The 20,009-nt window shown below is 47.8% G+C and overlaps 2 protein-coding genes across 2 annotated transcripts in view; one reads left to right on the forward strand and one right to left on the reverse strand.

Annotated features, from left to right (window-relative positions):
- The window catches only part of TBC1d7 (TBC1 domain family member 7), a 202,911-nt gene that overhangs the window by 46,414 nt on the left and 136,488 nt on the right, over positions 1 to 20,009 (forward strand). The gene's annotated exons all lie outside the window — the stretch shown is intronic.
- Positions 6,156 to 20,009, reverse strand: part of LOC114241474 (protein Skeletor, isoforms B/C) — a 28,776-nt gene continuing 14,922 nt past the window's right edge. The window contains exons 9-16 of the mRNA XM_089738755.1: positions 19,326 to 19,438; positions 18,241 to 18,449; positions 17,312 to 17,453; positions 16,933 to 16,965; positions 16,312 to 16,435; positions 15,782 to 15,912; positions 14,921 to 15,084; positions 6,156 to 7,261 (exon numbers count right to left, since the gene is read on the reverse strand). Coding sequence (XP_089594881.1) covers positions 7,091 to 7,261; positions 14,921 to 15,084; positions 15,782 to 15,912; positions 16,312 to 16,435; positions 16,933 to 16,965; positions 17,312 to 17,453; positions 18,241 to 18,449; positions 19,326 to 19,438 — 1,087 coding nt within the window. The 3' untranslated portion in view covers positions 6,156 to 7,090. The remainder of the gene's footprint in view (positions 7,262 to 14,920; positions 15,085 to 15,781; positions 15,913 to 16,311; positions 16,436 to 16,932; positions 16,966 to 17,311; positions 17,454 to 18,240; positions 18,450 to 19,325; positions 19,439 to 20,009) is intronic.

Consider the following 20,009-nt stretch of genomic DNA (forward strand, 5'->3'; position numbering starts at 1 on the left):
TTTATTATTTGAAATTACCGTAATTTACATGTTATATTCAGTCAAATAAGATCAGATGACGATAATTTTGTGCTAATTTACCTTAATCTAATATTTAATTAAATTTAAATGTGAAATAAATCGCCCCAGGCAATTATTAACTTGCAGTCATACAAAATGGTTTTTGTTATTACTATGAAAATGTATTATTTAATACAACTTAATTGATATATTTTTGTACATGTGACGGTAAAAGGCATAATTCTGTTATACATATCTATTTTTTCTGCTATTTTTATGTTACCAAGAATTCTGAAAAAATCCGAAAAATGAAAACTAGTGGTAGCAGTGATGCTTGATAAAAATTAAAACTGTAATCCATCCTACTTATGTACGTTTGTCTTATAAAACATTGATACAATATATTTTTAATTGAATTTACTATTGTTTTTTTAAATGATGCGTAACAACTAAATTTTATTTATTTTAGTTTTAGAAATATGTTTTACATTTCGCATAAAAAATTAAGTTTATGCTGTCTTGAGTATTACTCATTGTGAATTACAATAATAGTATAATTATACTAGTTTAAATCTTCATGTAATATATCTTCTATTTTATTAACTGTCAATAAAATTTTCATAAAATTTAACAGTTTGTGCATCAACATCTACCACTACAGAGTGAAAAACATTAATTCATCACTAACCTATAATTAACCTACTTACATAGCATTCGTTAGAAATATAATAAGAAAGATTTTATGAACATGTACTTCGCCACCTTTTTTTATAACATTGTCAAATTAAATGAGACCTAAAAAAAAAACATAAAAAAATTAATGATTACAATGAAAATGGAATCGTACAATTTGAATTTTAAAATTTATCTAATGTTTTGATTGAGTCGCTATGGCATTCGCTGAAGTTGAAATTTTAGGAATATTTTATGAAAATTCGCTGTAATCTATTTAATCTATATTTTGTATATTATGAAATTATTCTAACAGTTACTGTACCGTACAATGGGGTAAATAGGGACAAAATCGACCTTCAGATTGAATTTTAAAATAGTTCCAATTAAATAGTCACTGCTCAACCAAAGAAATTAGTTGAGTCTTGAACGTACCTAGGTGATAAAAACCGTTACATTATTTTAATTATTCATTTTAAAGAAATAATCGGTAAAATAATGGCCGTCCCAATTTACCCAGCGTCCGGGGTAAATTGACACGGTTAAGGGTTAAATTGGGATATTTGTAAGGGTTGTCAACTCGCAGTACTGCGATATATAGGTAGGTGCCATATAATTATTTATATGGACCGAAATGATGAATACAATCCATAAATTAAGCACAATACACAACATAGTGTAAATTAAGCTAGTTTCTATTCCGAAGCGATGTGACGTGAATGATAATCAACAATACAATGATCAAAAAAAGTATGTGCATGTTATATTTTATAAAATTATTATTTAATTTCCTTAAAAATCACAACTCTGAAACAAAATCATAAAATAGAATAAAAAATAGAAAACAAAAGGACTGGAAATGCAATAATACAATTTTATTTAATCAACATTTTCAAAATAATCTTTGAGCAAGAGTAAGATATCAGGTGAATAAGATAAAAAAACAGCTTTATCTGATTACTGCTAATAATAACAAAAATAAAAGAAATTCTTTCTAAGCGAAATAACTAAACTCAATTAATTCACTCACTCATAATTGGATATCTCGGATTTTTAATTAATGCTACATTTAAAATCTGAGGCCTGTTTTTATTTGTGTGTGTTCGTTGTGAATGTTAACAAAATCATGATTCGATGTGTGAATAGATTCTGAAATAACAAAAGTTTTGATTCGTTTGAGTTCTTTTAACTTTTAATTTTTTTTATTGCTATAAAGAACATACAACCGGGCAGATATTACAAGGTAAATGTCGCGAAAAAAAAGTAATTATATATATACTTTTCTTTTACCTATAATACTTACATAAACTAACTGATAAACACATTAACCTTCTTTACATCACGCAATTAAGTGATAGTATAGGCTAAAAAATCTATTATAAGATATCAGTGACAACCCTAACAAGCCATACCTATTTTGTCTTTTGGCGTTCCAATTTTGTGTTTTTTCGTCCCTAATTTTTCCAGTCTCGTTCCAAATTACCCTACATACGTCCCAATTTTCCCCAAAAAGAAAGGAAAAAATATACATTTTTTATTTTGTCGAAATATTGTATTTAAAATAAGAATATTGCAACTTACCGTTTGTTGTGGTATTTCCAGGTGTATTAAAAACTTATATAAACTGTGATCTTATTGAAAAAACAACGATAATATCACTTTTTTTAAAAGTTCTTTAAGCTGTTTTAAAACGCACTTTTCAACCACTATTTTAAATTTAATTTGACGAATTTTTGGGACCAACTTAACTCATGTTTAGTACTTCCATAATTAACTTGGTTTTTCTTCTATACATTGATAAATATTACCTTAAAGAAAATTAGGTAGATTCCGTGCTACAAGTACTTTGAGAATCTTCCGCAGGTTTGTCCCAATTTACCCCAGGATCCCAATTTACCCCATGTCATGGTACCTACTAAGCACTATTAACTGATACAGATGACAGATAATTTATAGCTTTCAGTTACAAGATAAGAAAAATAGAAGAAATATTACATAATAATACCCTACAGGTACATACACAAAGTAAGGTAATATTTTCTGACGTCATCCTGAAAAGGCGAAAATGATATTTATGCCTAAGGCAATGGAACAATACCTAAAACTTGTTACTTTCATCAGTATGTGGTGTTTTATAATTGCGTAAGTGAAATATGAGATAATCATATTTTATTGGGGATTAGAAACAAAGTAAGTTTCACAGCTGAAATCAATTAAATATTATAGCACTTCCCCATTTTTGGGGTTAAATTTTCAATTTTGACGTTTGACATTATTAACTTGGTGGCGTGGCGGGAATACAGTGTGTGTTTTGAAAGTTGTTAGATTTGAAGTTTTTACAAACGTGCAATAGTAAAAATTTATTGCTTAATTTATTTATTTACCTTTGTTTAACTAAATTATTGTTATTTCAAAGGCTTTATATACCAAATGTGTTAATCTCGTGGACATGATATGACAAGTTGCAACAATTTTTGACAATTAGTGATTCATTCTAACTGTTGGCGCCGTCATACAAAAATACTAGTAAAGAAAATTATTCATATTATAGGCTATAAAGTGTTTTTTGTTGTTTTCGGCTTTTGATGTGTTGTAATATACTTAAACAGATACTTAACTTTAACAAGTTTAACTCTTGAAATATTATAAAAACTTACAATCGCTCATTAACTATCAATTAGGGCTGGCCTAATCGAAGAAGTGTTTGGTTAGAAACCTAAGTGGTCTTGATGCCGGACAGGTGCGAAACGCAACCCAAATAATCGCTTTATTTAAAAAAAAACAAAGCTATCAAAAAATCTAATCCACACTAAGTGTTTTCATTCTGTAGTCTGTTATTTGCAATAACAAGTACTGTTTGTGGATTTATTATGCATGAATAATTAACCAACAGTATGTTTACATACAAAATTTTTACCGTAAGTGTAAATAATTGTATACATACTATTTTAATTTTGTGCATAATTATTATTCGTGATTATTGTCATTCGTCAGTTTCATTTCAAAACTGCACCACTTTTTCAAAAGTCAATTATCATTTCAATATTTACCCTGCCATTAAAAGTAAAGTTACAGTTTCAATTTCGTTGGTAGTTATTGTCATTTCATTATTTTTTACATTCCCCAAGCAACAATAATAATATTGTGTTCTGTGGTGTGTATGCGTTCTGCTACCACTTTCATGACTAAAATGTGGTGAACTAAGATTACTATCTTAGTTCACCACATTTCTACTGTTCATGGCGACATATTGAGCTTACACTCTGTTTTACGTTATGCAAACTTGTGCTGCTATTGTACTTTTGATATCAAGTAGTCTTTTGTTTTTATTATCAATGATATCAAAGCTACAATATTGTTTCTTAAATTTCTATAAAAAATTATATAAAATGCTATTTTATTTTGTTTTTGGAAATCATACATAAAATTGATCTATGTAGGTATATGTGATTGTTTCATAACATTAGTAATATGATAGAGCAATTAGCACAAAAGGGCTACTATATCCTGAACAAATTATGTAGTGGTCAGCTGTCTTTATTACATATTTATGCACTATTATGAGCACTGAACTTTACAAACTTTTTGGAATGATGCATGGAGCATCTTCTACCTTTCATTGTACAGTTATCTGCTAAATTGTTTGTATATCTTAAGTTCTATAATGCCATGTTTATATGAATGCAAGTAGCAAAATATACTAGATAGCATTAATGCTATTATTTGCTACATGCATAGTAAATACATTTTCATTTTAAATTATGATATTGCATATTTTATCTACACTTCACAGAGTGTGTTTCTCACCTAAATTGTGTAGCTCACATAAACTTCATCTTGTCGAATAAAATGCGTCTATTGGTATTTTGTCAAATGAGTATCATGCTGAGGACTAAATACATCCTCCACAGTATTTGTGTCTATTTATCTATTCCCAATGAGAATGTACATGAGGCATAAGAATGCTGTTTATAAATTCGTAGATTTTTTACTCTGTTATTTTTGTAGGTACTTTTACAGCCCACTGAACAATATTGTGAATAGAGTATGTAAGTATATAATGTTTAAACTTTATTCTTTTTTCAATTTAGATTTTTTTTATATTTGTCCACATTGAATGTTGCCAATTCATCAATCTCATTTTCACAGTAAATGTGCTGTTCTAATGACACATCTTAAACAAATGCTTTGCCATCTTCGAGTGATTCTCGAGGGAACAAGATGTCAATATATTAAGCCGTCCATATTTTGTTATAAAAAAGTAAACAAATGTATATATTTCAGTACACCAAATAAAAAAAAACAATTAGATTATCAGTTGTAAATACACTCTCATAATTTTTCAGAAATCACATATAAATATATACACAAGTAATTAGATATAGACTATAAAAGTATTGCGTAGACTTAATATTAACATATATGTATATATACATGTTTTATTGTCATTAGTTAATTGAAAGGCTGTTGTCTGCTTTATACCCACCATTATTCAATATTTTTTAATGTATTGTATTTTATGTATTTTAATAATCGATGTTCTGAACATTGAGAGTTTAATACAGTGACAAAGGAATCTTCTGCACTGTAAAGTTAAATAATTTCAGTCGCTATGCACGACTATAAGCGAAAACGGTAAAACACAGTAGCAGCCGAGGTATACCGCCACTACATAACATTTTAAGATTTACATGGAATAGTGGTATGAAATAGACAGAGCCTGTACAATATTACCTACTTATTCAAATTCATATTCAAATAAAATTGTAGATCTATAACTTAATATTATTAATAATATATAATATTAACTATTTAAAAATGAAGTATTTTTAGTGTTTGCGACCCTTTTAATAGGTACTAAATATTGGTCAACATCAACATCGAACAATAGATATTTAGCATTCATAAAGCAATAGTGTCAATATTGTGTAACAGCATTATTTTGTCCTTAACAACGTAATGATAACCGTAATAGAACTATTTAATTTGGCTTAAATTTCAACTAAGAATATTTTCAGAAGCAGTGTTACGAAAAATATTGAGATGAGTATAATAAGAGAATGTAAATTCGGTTTGCACGCTGATCTTATCCAGCTGCTTAACAACCGTAAATATCAGTATTCTTCATTTATTTATAAAACATTTAAAAAGTAAAGAGCCACGATAAAAAAATACCTTCATGTACATAGGTACATATTGTTGCTGACTACAGTTTGCCAGTCTTGACTTTCGCAGATAGTTTTTTAATAAAAACTATCTGCGAAAGTCAAGACTGGCAATACAAGCAGCAATAAATTTTGGTTCATGTCACTATCTTTCTGAATACTTGAATTAGACTGTCTATTTGATAGTAATTAAACTTTCCTAGACATAGATATATTTTTCAAGTAATTTCAAGTAGTTTTCAAGCTGTCAGTTTTTTATTGTCATTTTCAAATTGAATAAAAAAAACATGTTTTAAATGTTTTAATTGTAGATATGTCTATATATTTATTTATATATATATTATAAAAACTACATAATTATGTCTTATAATACTTGAAAATTTTCTAGAAATTTGATCTCAAATTCTTAATATAATATAATAAAAAAGACATTATTGTCATTATTACATCAAAGCACACTAATTATTATTATTAGAAAAACTATGTAATGCTTTTTATAATTGCAAAGCACACAACAATAGTTTAATTTTTTTTTAACATTTTATAATTTATTTTGTATAAAATAAGTAATCAATTATTCTAAATATTATTGTCAATGTTACAATAAGAAGTCATTTATTTTCTTAAATATATGCAATAAAATTATGAATATTAATATATGTTTAAATACGACAGTAAAATCTGGTAACAAGATGTTTTAGTATCAAATATTTAATTAGTGTTGGCAGATGAACAGTTCCACTGTTACTCGTAACAATGTCAATATATTGCTGACATACTGCCATATTAAAAATAAGGTAAAATCACCTGTATCTGCAAAAATACTAACCTACCCTCATTTATTATTTTTGTCAGGTAGTTTAATATTTTGTTCAACATTGAAGTGAGTATTAGTATTAATATTCTAATTTCTAGTCACCTTAATGACATTTATGAAAAAGTAGTGAAATCAATTCTGTAAAATAGTTAAAATTCCTGAATCATTTTATACTTATGTTTGATATGGAATTGATAATGTACGTAGATTGACAATATATACCCTTGGATTGTTGTTCATTCCCAAAAATTATATAATATCTATCACAATAGTTTGATGAGTTGATGATGCTGTTTTTTTTAAATTTACAAAATTACTAATAATATGAATGAATAGAACTGAATATTTCATTAATTTTGATATTTTTTAACATAGCGAACGTTGAAAGGCTTCACAATGCTGACAACACCACCAACTCTTACAAACCATTCAGTTTTTATCTGACGGCCATATTAAGTAACGTAATTACTAAGACGAATGTCGTGCTTGCAAATGGGCAAATCCAATGAGCTGCGTTGATTCTGGCTTTTTGGTCACCGGGTTTTGGGACAGCGGTACCTGGGTCCACCACGTGGATTTTCCATCCTAGGTTGTTGTGGGTATAGCACTGTGAGAGAAACATTAGTAAATGGTGTGCTTTCGATTAATTGAATTTTTATTGAAGTAAATTTATAATATACATTCGTTGTTGCTTATAACGAAAGTGCAATGTCTGAGCGATTCATTCGGATTTGTGACGTTTGACTGTAACGTTGATCTATGTAAAGGAGCGGTGAGCGAACGTACCTGGTAGTACAGCAGGTCGGGCGTCTCGTGCGCGACGGTCCAGACGAGTGTGGCGGGGTCGCCGGGCGCGCACTCCAGCTGCAGGGTGCGCGCGTGCTGCTGGAACGTACCTGGTAGTACAGCAGGTCGGGCGTCTCGTGCGCGACGGTCCAGACGAGTGTGGCGGGGTCGCCGGGCGCGCACTCCAGCTGCAGGGTGCGCGCGTGCTGCTGGAACGTACCTGGTAGTACAGCAGGTCGGGCGTCTCGTGCGCGACGGTCCAGACGAGTGTGGCGGGGTCGCCGGGCCCGCACTCCAGCTGCAGGGTGCGCGCGTGCTGCTGGAACGTACCTGGTAGTACAGCAGGTCGGGCGTCTCGTGCGCGACGGTCCAGACGAGTGTGGCGGGGTCGCCGGGCGCGCACTCCAGCTGCAGGGTGCGCGCGTGCTGCTGGAACGTACCTGGTAGTACAGCAGGTCGGGCGTCTCGTGCGCGACGGTCCAGACGAGTGTGGCGGGGTCGCCGGGCGCGCACTCCAGCTGCAGGGTGCGCGCGTGCTGCTGGAACGTACCTGGTAGTACAGCAGGTCGGGCGTCTCGTGCGCGACGGTCCAGACGAGTGTGGCGGGGTCGCCGGGCGCGCACTCCAGCTGCAGGGTGCGCGCGTGCTGCTGGAACGTACCTGGTAGTACAGCAGGTCGGGCGTCTCGTGCGCGACGGTCCAGACGAGTGTGGCGGGGTCGCCGGGCCCGCACTCCAGCTGCAGGGTGCGCGCGTGCTGCTGGAACGTACCTGGTAGTACAGCAGGTCGGGCGTCTCGTGCGCGACGGTCCAGACGAGTGTGGCGGGGTCGCCGGCCGCGCACTCCAGCTGCAGGGTGCGCGCGTGCTGCTGGAACGTACCTGGTAGTACAGCAGGTCGGGCGTCTCGTGCGCGACGGTCCAGACGAGTGTGGCGGGGTCGCCGGGCCCGCACTCCAGCTGCAGGGTGCGCGCGTGCTGCTGGAACGTACCTGGTAGTACAGCAGGTCGGGCGTCTCGTGCGCGACGGTCCAGACGAGTGTGGCGGGGTCGCCGGGCGCGCACTCCAGCTGCAGGGTGCGCGCGTGCTGCTGGAACGTACCTGGTAGTACAGCAGGTCGGGCGTCTCGTGCGCGACGGTCCAGACGAGTGTGGCGGGGTCGCCGGGCGCGCACTCCAGCTGCAGGGTGCGCGCGTGCTGCTGGAACGTACCTGGTAGTACAGCAGGTCGGGCGTCTCGTGCGCGACGGTCCAGACGAGTGTGGCGGGGTCGCCGGGCCCGCACTCCAGCTGCAGGGTGCGCGCGTGCTGCTGGAACGTACCTGGTAGTACAGCAGGTCGGGCGTCTCGTGCGCGACGGTCCAGACGAGTGTGGCGGGGTCGCCGGGCGCGCACTCCAGCTGCAGGGTGCGCGCGTGCTGCTGGAACGTACCTGGTAGTACAGCAGGTCGGGCGTCTCGTGCGCGACGGTCCAGACGAGTGTGGCGGGGTCGCCGGGCGCGCACTCCAGCTGCAGGGTGCGCGCGTGCTGCTGGAACGTACCTGGTAGTACAGCAGGTCGGGCGTCTCGTGCGCGACGGTCCAGACGAGTGTGGCGGGGTCGCCGGGCCCGCACTCCAGCTGCAGGGTGCGCGCGTGCTGCTGGAACGTACCTGGTAGTACAGCAGGTCGGGCGTCTCGTGCGCGACGGTCCAGACGAGTGTGGCGGGGTCGCCGGGCGCGCACTCCAGCTGCAGGGTGCGCGCGTGCTGCTGGAACGTACCTGGTAGTACAGCAGGTCGGGCGTCTCGTGCGCGACGGTCCAGACGAGTGTGGCGGGGTCGCCGGGCCCGCACTCCAGCTGCAGGGTGCGCGCGTGCTGCTGGAACGTACCTGGTAGTACAGCAGGTCGGGCGTCTCGTGCGCGACGGTCCAGACGAGTGTGGCGGGGTCGCCGGGCGCGCACTCCAGCTGCAGGGTGCGCGCGTGCTGCTGGAACGTACCTGGTAGTACAGCAGGTCGGGCGTCTCGTGCGCGACGGTCCAGACGAGTGTGGCGGGGTCGCCGGGCCCGCACTCCAGCTGCAGGGTGCGCGCGTGCTGCTGGAACGTACCTGGTAGTACAGCAGGTCGGGCGTCTCGTGCGCGACGGTCCAGACGAGTGTGGCGGGGTCGCCGGGCGCGCACTCCAGCTGCAGGGTGCGCGCGTGCTGCTGGAACGTACCTGGTAGTACAGCAGGTCGGGCGTCTCGTGCGCGACGGTCCAGACGAGTGTGGCGGGGTCGCCGGGCGCGCACTCCAGCTGCAGGGTGCGCGCGTGCTGCTGGAACGTACCTGGTAGTACAGCAGGTCGGGCGTCTCGTGCGCGACGGTCCAGACGAGTGTGGCGGGGTCGCCGGGCCCGCACTCCAGCTGCAGGGTGCGCGCGTGCTGCTGGAACGTACCTGGTAGTACAGCAGGTCGGGCGTCTCGTGCGCGACGGTCCAGACGAGTGTGGCGGGGTCGCCGGGCGCGCACTCCAGCTGCAGGGTGCGCGCGTGCTGCTGGAACGTACCTGGTAGTACAGCAGGTCGGGCGTCTCGTGCGCGACGGTCCAGACGAGTGTGGCGGGGTCGCCGGGCGCGCACTCCAGCTGCAGGGTGCGCGCGTGCTGCTGGAACGTACCTGGTAGTACAGCAGGTCGGGCGTCTCGTGCGCGACGGTCCAGACGAGTGTGGCGGGGTCGCCGGGCGCGCACTCCAGCTGCAGGGTGCGCACGTGCTGCTGGAACGTACCTGGTAGTACAGCAGGTCGGGCGTCTCGTGCGCGACGGTCCAGACGAGTGTGGCGGGGTCGCCGGGCCCGCACTCCAGCTGCAGGGTGCGCGCGTGCTGCTGGAACGTACCTGGTAGTACAGCAGGTCGGGCGTCTCGTGCGCGACGGTCCAGACGAGTGTGGCGGGGTCGCCGGGCGCGCACTCCAGCTGCAGGGTGCGCGCGTGCTGCTGGAACGTACCTGGTAGTACAGCAGGTCGGGCGTCTCGTGCGCGACGGTCCAGACGAGTGTGGCGGGGTCGCCGGGCGCGCACTCCAGCTGCAGGGTGCGCGCGTGCTGCTGGAACGTACCTGGTAGTACAGCAGGTCGGGCGTCTCGTGCGCGACGGTCCAGACGAGTGTGGCGGGGTCGCCGGGCGCGCACTCCAGCTGCAGGGTGCGCGCGTGCTGCTGGAACGTACCTGGTAGTACAGCAGGTCGGGCGTCTCGTGCGCGACGGTCCAGACGAGTGTGGCGGGGTCGCCGGGCGCGCACTCCAGCTGCAGGGTGCGCGCGTGCTGCTGGAACGTACCTGGTAGTACAGCAGGTCGGGCGTCTCGTGCGCGACGGTCCAGACGAGTGTGGCGGGGTCGCCGGGCGCGCACTCCAGCTGCAGGGTGCGCGCGTGCTGCTGGAACGTACCTGGTAGTACAGCAGGTCGGGCGTCTCGTGCGCGACGGTCCAGACGAGTGTGGCGGGGTCGCCGGGCGCGCACTCCAGCTGCAGGGTGCGCGCGTGCTGCTGGAACGTACCTGGTAGTACAGCAGGTCGGGCGTCTCGTGCGCGACGGTCCAGACGAGTGTGGCGGGGTCGCCGGGCGCGCACTCCAGCTGCAGGGTGCGCGCGTGCTGCTGGAACGTACCTGGTAGTACAGCAGGTCGGGCGTCTCGTGCGCGACGGTCCAGACGAGTGTGGCGGGGTCGCCGGGCGCGCACTCCAGCTGCAGGGTGCGCGCGTGCTGCTGGAACGTACCTGGTAGTACAGCAGGTCGGGCGTCTCGTGCGCGACGGTCCAGACGAGTGTGGCGGGGTCGCCGGGCGCGCACTCCAGCTGCAGGGTGCGCGCGTGCTGCTGGAACGTACCTGGTAGTACAGCAGGTCGGGCGTCTCGTGCGCGACGGTCCAGACGAGTGTGGCGGGGTCGCCGGGCGCGCACTCCAGCTGCAGGGTGCGCGCGTGCTGCTGGAACGTACCTGGTAGTACAGCAGGTCGGGCGTCTCGTGCGCGACGGTCCAGACGAGTGTGGCGGGGTCGCCGGGCGCGCACTCCAGCTGCAGGGTGCGCGCGTGCTGCTGGAACGTACCTGGTAGTACAGCAGGTCGGGCGTCTCGTGCGCGACGGTCCAGACGAGTGTGGCGGGGTCGCCGGGCGCGCACTCCAGCTGCAGGGTGCGCGCGTGCTGCTGGAACGTACCTGGTAGTACAGCAGGTCGGGCGTCTCGTGCGCGACGGTCCAGACGAGTGTGGCGGGGTCGCCGGGCGCGCACTCCAGCTGCAGGGTGCGCGCGTGCTGCTGGAACGTACCTGGTAGTACAGCAGGTCGGGCGTCTCGTGCGCGACGGTCCAGACGAGTGTGGCGGGGTCGCCGGGCGCGCACTCCAGCTGCAGGGTGCGCGCGTGCTGCTGGAACGTACCTGGTAGTACAGCAGGTCGGGCGTCTCGTGCGCGACGGTCCAGACGAGTGTGGCGGGGTCGCCGGGCGCGCACTCCAGCTGCAGGGTGCGCGCGTGCTGCTGGAACGTACCTGGTAGTACAGCAGGTCGGGCGTCTCGTGCGCGACGGTCCAGACGAGTGTGGCGGGGTCGCCGGGCCCGCACTCCAGCTGCAGGGTGCGCGCGTGCTGCTGGAACGTACCTGGTAGTACAGCAGGTCGGGCGTCTCGTGCGCGACGGTCCAGACGAGTGTGGCGGGGTCGCCGGGCGCGCACTCCAGCTGCAGGGTGCGCGCGTGCTGCTGGAACGTACCTGGTAGTACAGCAGGTCGGGCGTCTCGTGCGCGACGGTCCAGACGAGTGTGGCGGGGTCGCCGGGCCCGCACTCCAGCTGCAGGGTGCGCGCGTGCTGCTGGAACGTACCTGGTAGTACAGCAGGTCGGGCGTCTCGTGCGCGACGGTCCAGACGAGTGTGGCGGGGTCGCCGGGCGCGCACTCCAGCTGCAGGGTGCGCGCGTGCTGCTGGAACGTACCTGGTAGTACAGCAGGTCGGGCGTCTCGTGCGCGACGGTCCAGACGAGTGTGGCGGGGTCGCCGGGCCCGCACTCCAGCTGCAGGGTGCGCGCGTGCTGCTGGAACGTACCTGGTAGTACAGCAGGTCGGGCGTCTCGTGCGCGACGGTCCAGACGAGTGTGGCGGGGTCGCCGGGCGCGCACTCCAGCTGCAGGGTGCGCGCGTGCTGCTGGAACGTACCTGGTAGTACAGCAGGTCGGGCGTCTCGTGCGCGACGGTCCAGACGAGTGTGGCGGGGTCGCCGGGCGCGCACTCCAGCTGCAGGGTGCGCGCGTGCTGCTGGAACGTACCTGGTAGTACAGCAGGTCGGGCGTCTCGTGCGCGACGGTCCAGACGAGTGTGGCGGGGTCGCCGGGCCCGCACTCCAGCTGCAGGGTGCGCGCGTGCTGCTGGAACGTACCTGGTAGTACAGCAGGTCGGGCGTCTCGTGCGCGACGGTCCAGACGAGTGTGGCGGGGTCGCCGGGCGCGCACTCCAGCTGCAGGGTGCGCGCGTGCTGCTGGAACGTACCTGGTAGTACAGCAGGTCGGGCGTCTCGTGCGCGACGGTCCAGACGAGTGTGGCGGGGTCGCCGGGCGCGCACTCCAGCTGCAGGGTGCGCGCGTGCTGCTGGAACGTACCTGGTAGTACAGCAGGTCGGGCGTCTCGTGCGCGACGGTCCAGACGAGTGTGGCGGGGTCGCCGGGCGCGCACTCCAGCTGCAGGGTGCGCACGTGCTGCTGGAACGTACCTGGTAGTACAGCAGGTCGGGCGTCTCGTGCGCGACGGTCCAGACGAGTGTGGCGGGGTCGCCGGGCCCGCACTCCAGCTGCAGGGTGCGCGCGTGCTGCTGGAACGTACCTGGTAGTACAGCAGGTCGGGCGTCTCGTGCGCGACGGTCCAGACGAGTGTGGCGGGGTCGCCGGGCGCGCACTCCAGCTGCAGGGTGCGCGCGTGCTGCTGGAACGTACCTGGTAGTACAGCAGGTCGGGCGTCTCGTGCGCGACGGTCCAGACGAGTGTGGCGGGGTCGCCGGGCGCGCACTCCAGCTGCAGGGTGCGCGCGTGCTGCTGGAACGTACCTGGTAGTACAGCAGGTCGGGCGTCTCGTGCGCGACGGTCCAGACGAGTGTGGCGGGGTCGCCGGGCGCGCACTCCAGCTGCAGGGTGCGCGCGTGCTGCTGGAACGTACCTGGTAGTACAGCAGGTCGGGCGTCTCGTGCGCGACGGTCCAGACGAGTGTGGCGGGGTCGCCGGGCGCGCACTCCAGCTGCAGGGTGCGCGCGTGCTGCTGGAACGTACCTGGTAGTACAGCAGGTCGGGCGTCTCGTGCGCGACGGTCCAGACGAGTGTGGCGGGGTCGCCGGGCGCGCACTCCAGCTGCAGGGTGCGCGCGTGCTGCTGGAACGTACCTGGTAGTACAGCAGGTCGGGCGTCTCGTGCGCGACGGTCCAGACGAGTGTGGCGGGGTCGCCGGGCGCGCACTCCAGCTGCAGGGTGCGCGCGTGCTGCTGGAACGTACCTGGTAGTACAGCAGGTCGGGCGTCTCGTGCGCGACGGTCCAGACGAGTGTGGCGGGGTCGCCGGGCGCGCACTCCAGCTGCAGGGTGCGCGCGTGCTGCTGGAACGTACCTGGTAGTACAGCAGGTCGGGCGTCTCGTGCGCGACGGTCCAGACGAGTGTGGCGGGGTCGCCGGGCGCGCACTCCAGCTGCAGGGTGCGCGCGTGCTGCTGGAACGTACCTGGTAGTACAGCAGGTCGGGCGTCTCGTGCGCGACGGTCCAGACGAGTGTGGCGGGGTCGCCGGGCGCGCACTCCAGCTGCAGGGTGCGCGCGTGCTGCTGGAACGTACCTGGTAGTACAGCAGGTCGGGCGTCTCGTGCGCGACGGTCCAGACGAGTGTGGCGGGGTCGCCGGGCGCGCACTCCAGCTGCAGGGTGCGCGCGTGCTGCTGGAACGTACCTGGTAGTACAGCAGGTCGGGCGTCTCGTGCGCGACGGTCCAGACGAGTGTGGCGGGGTCGCCGGGCGCGCACTCCAGCTGCAGGGTGCGCGCGTGCTGCTGGAACGTACCTGGTAGTACAGCAGGTCGGGCGTCTCGTGCGCGACGGTCCAGACGAGTGTGGCGGGGTCGCCGGGCGCGCACTCCAGCTGCAGGGTGCGCGCGTGCTGCTGGAACGTACCTGGTAGTACAGCAGGTCGGGCGTCTCGTGCGCGACGGTCCAGACGAGTGTGGCGGGGTCGCCGGGCGCGCACTCCAGCTGCAGGGTGCGCGCGTGCTGCTGGAACGTACCTGGTAGTACAGCAGGTCGGGCGTCTCGTGCGCGACGGTCCAGACGAGTGTGGCGGGGTCGCCGGGCGCGCACTCCAGCTGCAGGGTGCGCGCGTGCTGCTGGAACGTACCTGGTAGTACAGCAGGTCGGGCGTCTCGTGCGCGACGGTCCAGACGAGTGTGGCGGGGTCGCCGGGCGCGCACTCCAGCTGCAGGGTGCGCGCGTGCTGCTGGAACGTACCTGGTAGTACAGCAGGTCGGGCGTCTCGTGCGCGACGGTCCAGACGAGTGTGGCGGGGTCGCCGGGCGCGCACTCCAGCTGCAGGGTGCGCACGTACTGCTCGAAGGTGGGCGACGCGTTGGCCTGGTCGACCGACTTGTGCGTCCACTCGCAGTACCGGCCCACTGCACCGCGCGTGACGTCACATGCAAACACAGGCCACGGAACTAGATAGTTGCGATGTCGAGACGAACTGCTGGTAGAACTACTACAAATATTCTGATTTCGACAAACTACTAGATACTTTGTTGCCTGAGTGGGATTTCTCGTCAATCGTCGTAGGAGACTAAAATCTTCAAACCATCGCAGTCTAAGTAGATCCTCCATAGCGGATATCGATAGAATTGCATAGCACCGTTGGCTATACTGATAACTGTACTGAGACCTTAGAACTTATATCTCAAGGTGGGTGGCGTATTCACGTTGTAGATGTCTATGGGCTCCAGTAACCACTTAACATCAAGTGGGCCGTGAGCTCGTCCACTCATCTAAGCAATAAAAAAAAAGCGCGGTACAAGATAAACCCGTGAATACATGAATATTAGTCAAATTTGGAACCTACTCGATGGTAGATGGTAGCACTGGCGGTACTAAAATAAGACGGATGATACCTAAGACTGTATTAAGATTAGCGTCAGATACACAACCCAGATAAATTTTTCATTCCTAATTGATTTCTGACTGAATTGATCAAAAAAATCTCTACTTTGACTAAAAAAGCCATTCAAAAGCAGTTTCAAATTTAAATATAAAATCTGAATATACCACTAACTGCTCTCGCAGCGACTCTACCTTACTTAACTACAGCGACATTGCTCTTACCGGCCGTCGGGAAAGGATAACCTTCATTATCGTAGGCTACTCCCGCGAACACCCGCTGTTTCCTCTGCTCCTCCTCCTTCTTCTGTCCGAAGCCACCTTCCGATGAATCGCTAATGTAGAACGGATGGTACCTGAAATAATAATAAATATTTCATGACCCTCCGCCTAGCAGTCAGAGGCGCTAACTACTGCACGGCAGTTTTTATAAGTTGCGATTTTAAAGGTTTATAAATTGAATGTAGAGATCATTTTACTGGTATAGCGTGTTGAAAGCAAGCGTTGCTGTCCTGTCTATTTTTGGATTTCTAAAGGTTATACTAAATAAAACACCCCCAATTTAAATCAACGATATTTAAAAAAAAAAAACAATATAACCTTAATATGTATATGGGCGAGCATATGGCCTGGCTCACCTAAGCTTTTAAAACTACCCTCATTACTTAAGTAGGTACTCTTGAAGTAGTTGAAAGCCAGAACAAAATAATTGAATTGTGTCTCTTTTATTTTGGGAATTGTTCAGAAGGTCTTACCTCGCTGGATTTGTTCTATCGTCTCCTCCTTCGACATAGAAGGTGTAAGTCTTGCCGCGCTCCACATATATCTCCGGTATGAGCTGGTCATTGATGTACCACGCTATGCCCCATGACGGATGTCCTGAAATTGAAACTCTTTCTAATACACCGTTCGGTCTGGAACCTCGGAGCCACCGTGCATTCCAGCTTGAATGAGACTGCTTTTTCAAAATAATTGAAACTTTGACCTTTAAGATGCAGAGTATAGGAACACAGTCACCGGGCGTGTTTGATCTTCTGATCTAATGTCCTCACAAACCACGATATAATGATTAAATCTGAATAATGAATGATTAAAACTCAATGGGCCGCCATTGAGTTTTATCTTCTCAGTGGGTCGCACTTCCGATCCTGTGGTAGATTCTGCGAAGCACTGCTCTTGCTAAGGGTAGTGTCAGCAAACTCTCTCAGGTTGAACCCGTGAGCTCACCTACCCGTCTGGACGTAGCTGGAATAGCCCGTTAGGCGAATGGCTAGGGGGAAAAAGCTCAAATGGTTTTTCTACTCCTTGAATAATTAGAGCTCGACTGAAGACGCAAACACAAACAAATAGATTAATAACAAAGATATAATATTTACCGTAAGGTTGGAATCCATTAGTTATATCATTGTCTGCATGTAAATAATAAAATATAATTATCTGTTCCGATATCAATAATTTAAAGAATGGCGTGTTTCGGTCGGTTTATTATTGAATTTACTTTAAAGCATGTTCGGTTTAAAGATTTGGTAATAATTACAAATACTCGCTTAATATACACACGTTGGTAAATTATAGAATGCAATGTATATTCTTTATAATATACAAACAACTATGAAATTGTAAAAAACATCGTTTTTCGAATACCCGCATAATTTTAAACTCATATAAAATTTAAAGGTGGTTTAAAACAAGGAAGAATATCAGTACCGTGTGTGTTTTAGTAATATTTAATCCCAGTAACAAGTAAGTTCGTACCAGTGATGGGCGTGTAGCCGCGGCGGCCGCCCGCGGGCCCGATGCGCGCCGTGAAGTTGGTGACGCCGGACAGCACGCGCGCTGGCCACGCGCCCGGGCCCAGCTCGTCCAGCTCCGCCAGCCCGATGCACGCGTTGTCGCTCTGTCGGCGAACGCGGCGGTCACTATCGCTACTAACCACTCTCCCTCTTGCAAGTCTTATAACGTGTCTGTGTCTGAGGGTGCCCCTGGTATGCCGATGTTACACGAGGCCCAGTCGCGTCATTCCCCAAAAGGTGGTCTATGGGTCGAGAGACACGGGGCCGAGTCGCACCACTTCTTGACATCACCACCGGTAGACAACCGGTGAACAGGAGACTCTGTGAGAAGGATCTCAGGGCGCCACCACTTACCGCTCTGGGAGACTTATACAAATAAAAGACGCGCCACAATACGCCACGTACAATCGCTAGATGGCGTTAATTAAAAAAAAGGTTTAATTAACGAAAATGAAATATTCCGGCGGAATACAGTCTATAAGTGACCGAGTGGACGAGCGACTACATTACCGAAATGCCGGTTCTAACTGATCTTTATTAAATAGTAAAATTATTCTCATATCAATAAGTATATGGACAAATTGTCTATATAATTATTATCCACTGCCGATTTGTATAAACGACGACCAACAGAAGCAGCTCACTGAGTTTCTCGCCGGAACTTCTCAGTCGGTCAAGTTTCCGATCCAGCGGTAGATTCAGCGAAGCACTGCTCTTGCTAGGGCTATTGTTAGCAACGAACACAGGTTAGAGCCCCTTGAGCTCACCTACTCCCTCGGTTACGCTGGCATAGCCTCTAAAGCTTAGGTTGGCAAAAAAAGACTTATATTGAATACGAAAGATAACTCAAAATGTAGGTTGTAAAAAGTGGGGTAGTTGTGTAAGGAGCACCTGCGCGCCGAAGTCCAGCTGGACGTCGTGTCGGGTGGTGTCCATGAAGGAGTGCGCGTTGGCCTCGGAGCGCGAGTTGAGCGGCCCGAAGGCTGCGATGACGGACTGCGACCGAGACGAGAGCACCTCCCTGTCGCGGGAGGGCTCGGCGGCGGCCAGCGGGCGCCGGTACGTTATTGTCGTTACACCGTCTCGTTGCCGCCCGGTCACTGGACACGTACATCAAATCAAACTTAGTGTCGTCGTGGCCTAACGGATAAGACGTCCGGTGCATTCGTGTTGAGCGATGCACCGGCGTTCGAATCCCGCAGGCGGGTACCAATTTTTCTAATGAAATACGTACTCAACAAATGTTCATGATTGACTTCCACGCTGAAGGAATAACATCGTGTAATAAAAATGAAACCCGCAAAAAGTATGATTTGCGTAATTACTAGTGGTAGGACCTCTTGTGAGTCCGCGCGGGTGGGTGCCACCACCCTGCCTATTTCTGCCGTGAAGCAGTAGTGCGTTTCGGTTTGAAGGGTGGAGCAGCCGTTGTAACTATACTTGAGACCTTAGAACTTACATCTCAAGGTGGGTGGCGCATTTATGTTGTGGATGTCTATGGGCTCCAGTAACCACTTAACACCAGGTGGGCTGTGAGATAGTCCACCCATCTAAGCAAAAAAAAAAACTTTATTAACTAAAACACGGCTTACAAAGTTGTTGATAGTTATTTTATAGAACAGCGTGTTTCTACCGGGTCGGCGTGCAAATATTATTCAAAATTATTTCCGATAAATGCAGTCAGTAAATATATTAATTAATAAAAATATCAAACAACAAATAAATTAATTGAATAAGAATTAGTTATTTATGTAATAAAACGAAAACAAAGAACAGAAAGAAGCGAATTTAAAATTAACATAATGATTTATCATTTAAAAAATCGTTAACCTAATAACATCTTAAGGTTAATAATTTTTTCAAGTTCTTTTTAAATAAAAATAATTTGTCTTTTTTTATAGCATCAAGTAGCTTATTATATATTTTCGGTGCCGTACACAACATATATTTTACTGTATAAATAACGGTTCGTTTACCTAGCACTGCGTCGTTGCTTCCCCCCAGCCGCTGATCGGGACAGACCCCACGCTCGCCGTCGCACTGAGCGAGATGTGTTATTGTGTAGTCCGCCACACGGGGCTGGTTCGCTCTAAAAGTATTCAAGTTTTATTAACAACAAGTTCGTTCAAAGTTTGCAGTGCGTATGGTAATAACGGTAATAATAATATTAAAAAGCTGAAGAGCTTGTTTGTTTGAACGCGCTAATCTCAAGGGTCCGATTTGAAAAATTATTTCAGTGTTAGATAGCCCATTTATCGAGGAAGGCTATAGGCTATATAACATTACGCTAAGACCAATACAAGCGGAGCACCAATAAATAATGTTTCAAAATCGGGGTTTTTTCCCCTTTTGAGAGCTTCCGCTGCGTGCACTGCAGAAACGGTTAAAGTTTCGCTAAAATAATGTATGACAAAATTGTTCCCCTTTAAAAGATCTAAAAAAAAGTCCGCGACAGCATATGTGTATGTTAAGGTAGGCTTGCTATAACGTTTTTTATGCTAACCAAATTTGTTCTAAAATAAAGCATTACTTGGGAACTATTCCACGCGGACGAAGTCGCAGGCACAAGCTAGTAACGGTGATAAACAAGAAAAAATTTCGTTTTTTTTTCTGAAATCTCACTGCTACTTAATAATTTAACATGGATGATGACAGTAAAA

Source organism: Bombyx mandarina, chromosome 26 (genome assembly GCF_030267445.1).
Source record: "Bombyx mandarina strain Sakado chromosome 26, ASM3026744v2".
Taxonomy (NCBI): Eukaryota; Metazoa; Arthropoda; class Insecta; order Lepidoptera; family Bombycidae; genus Bombyx; species Bombyx mandarina.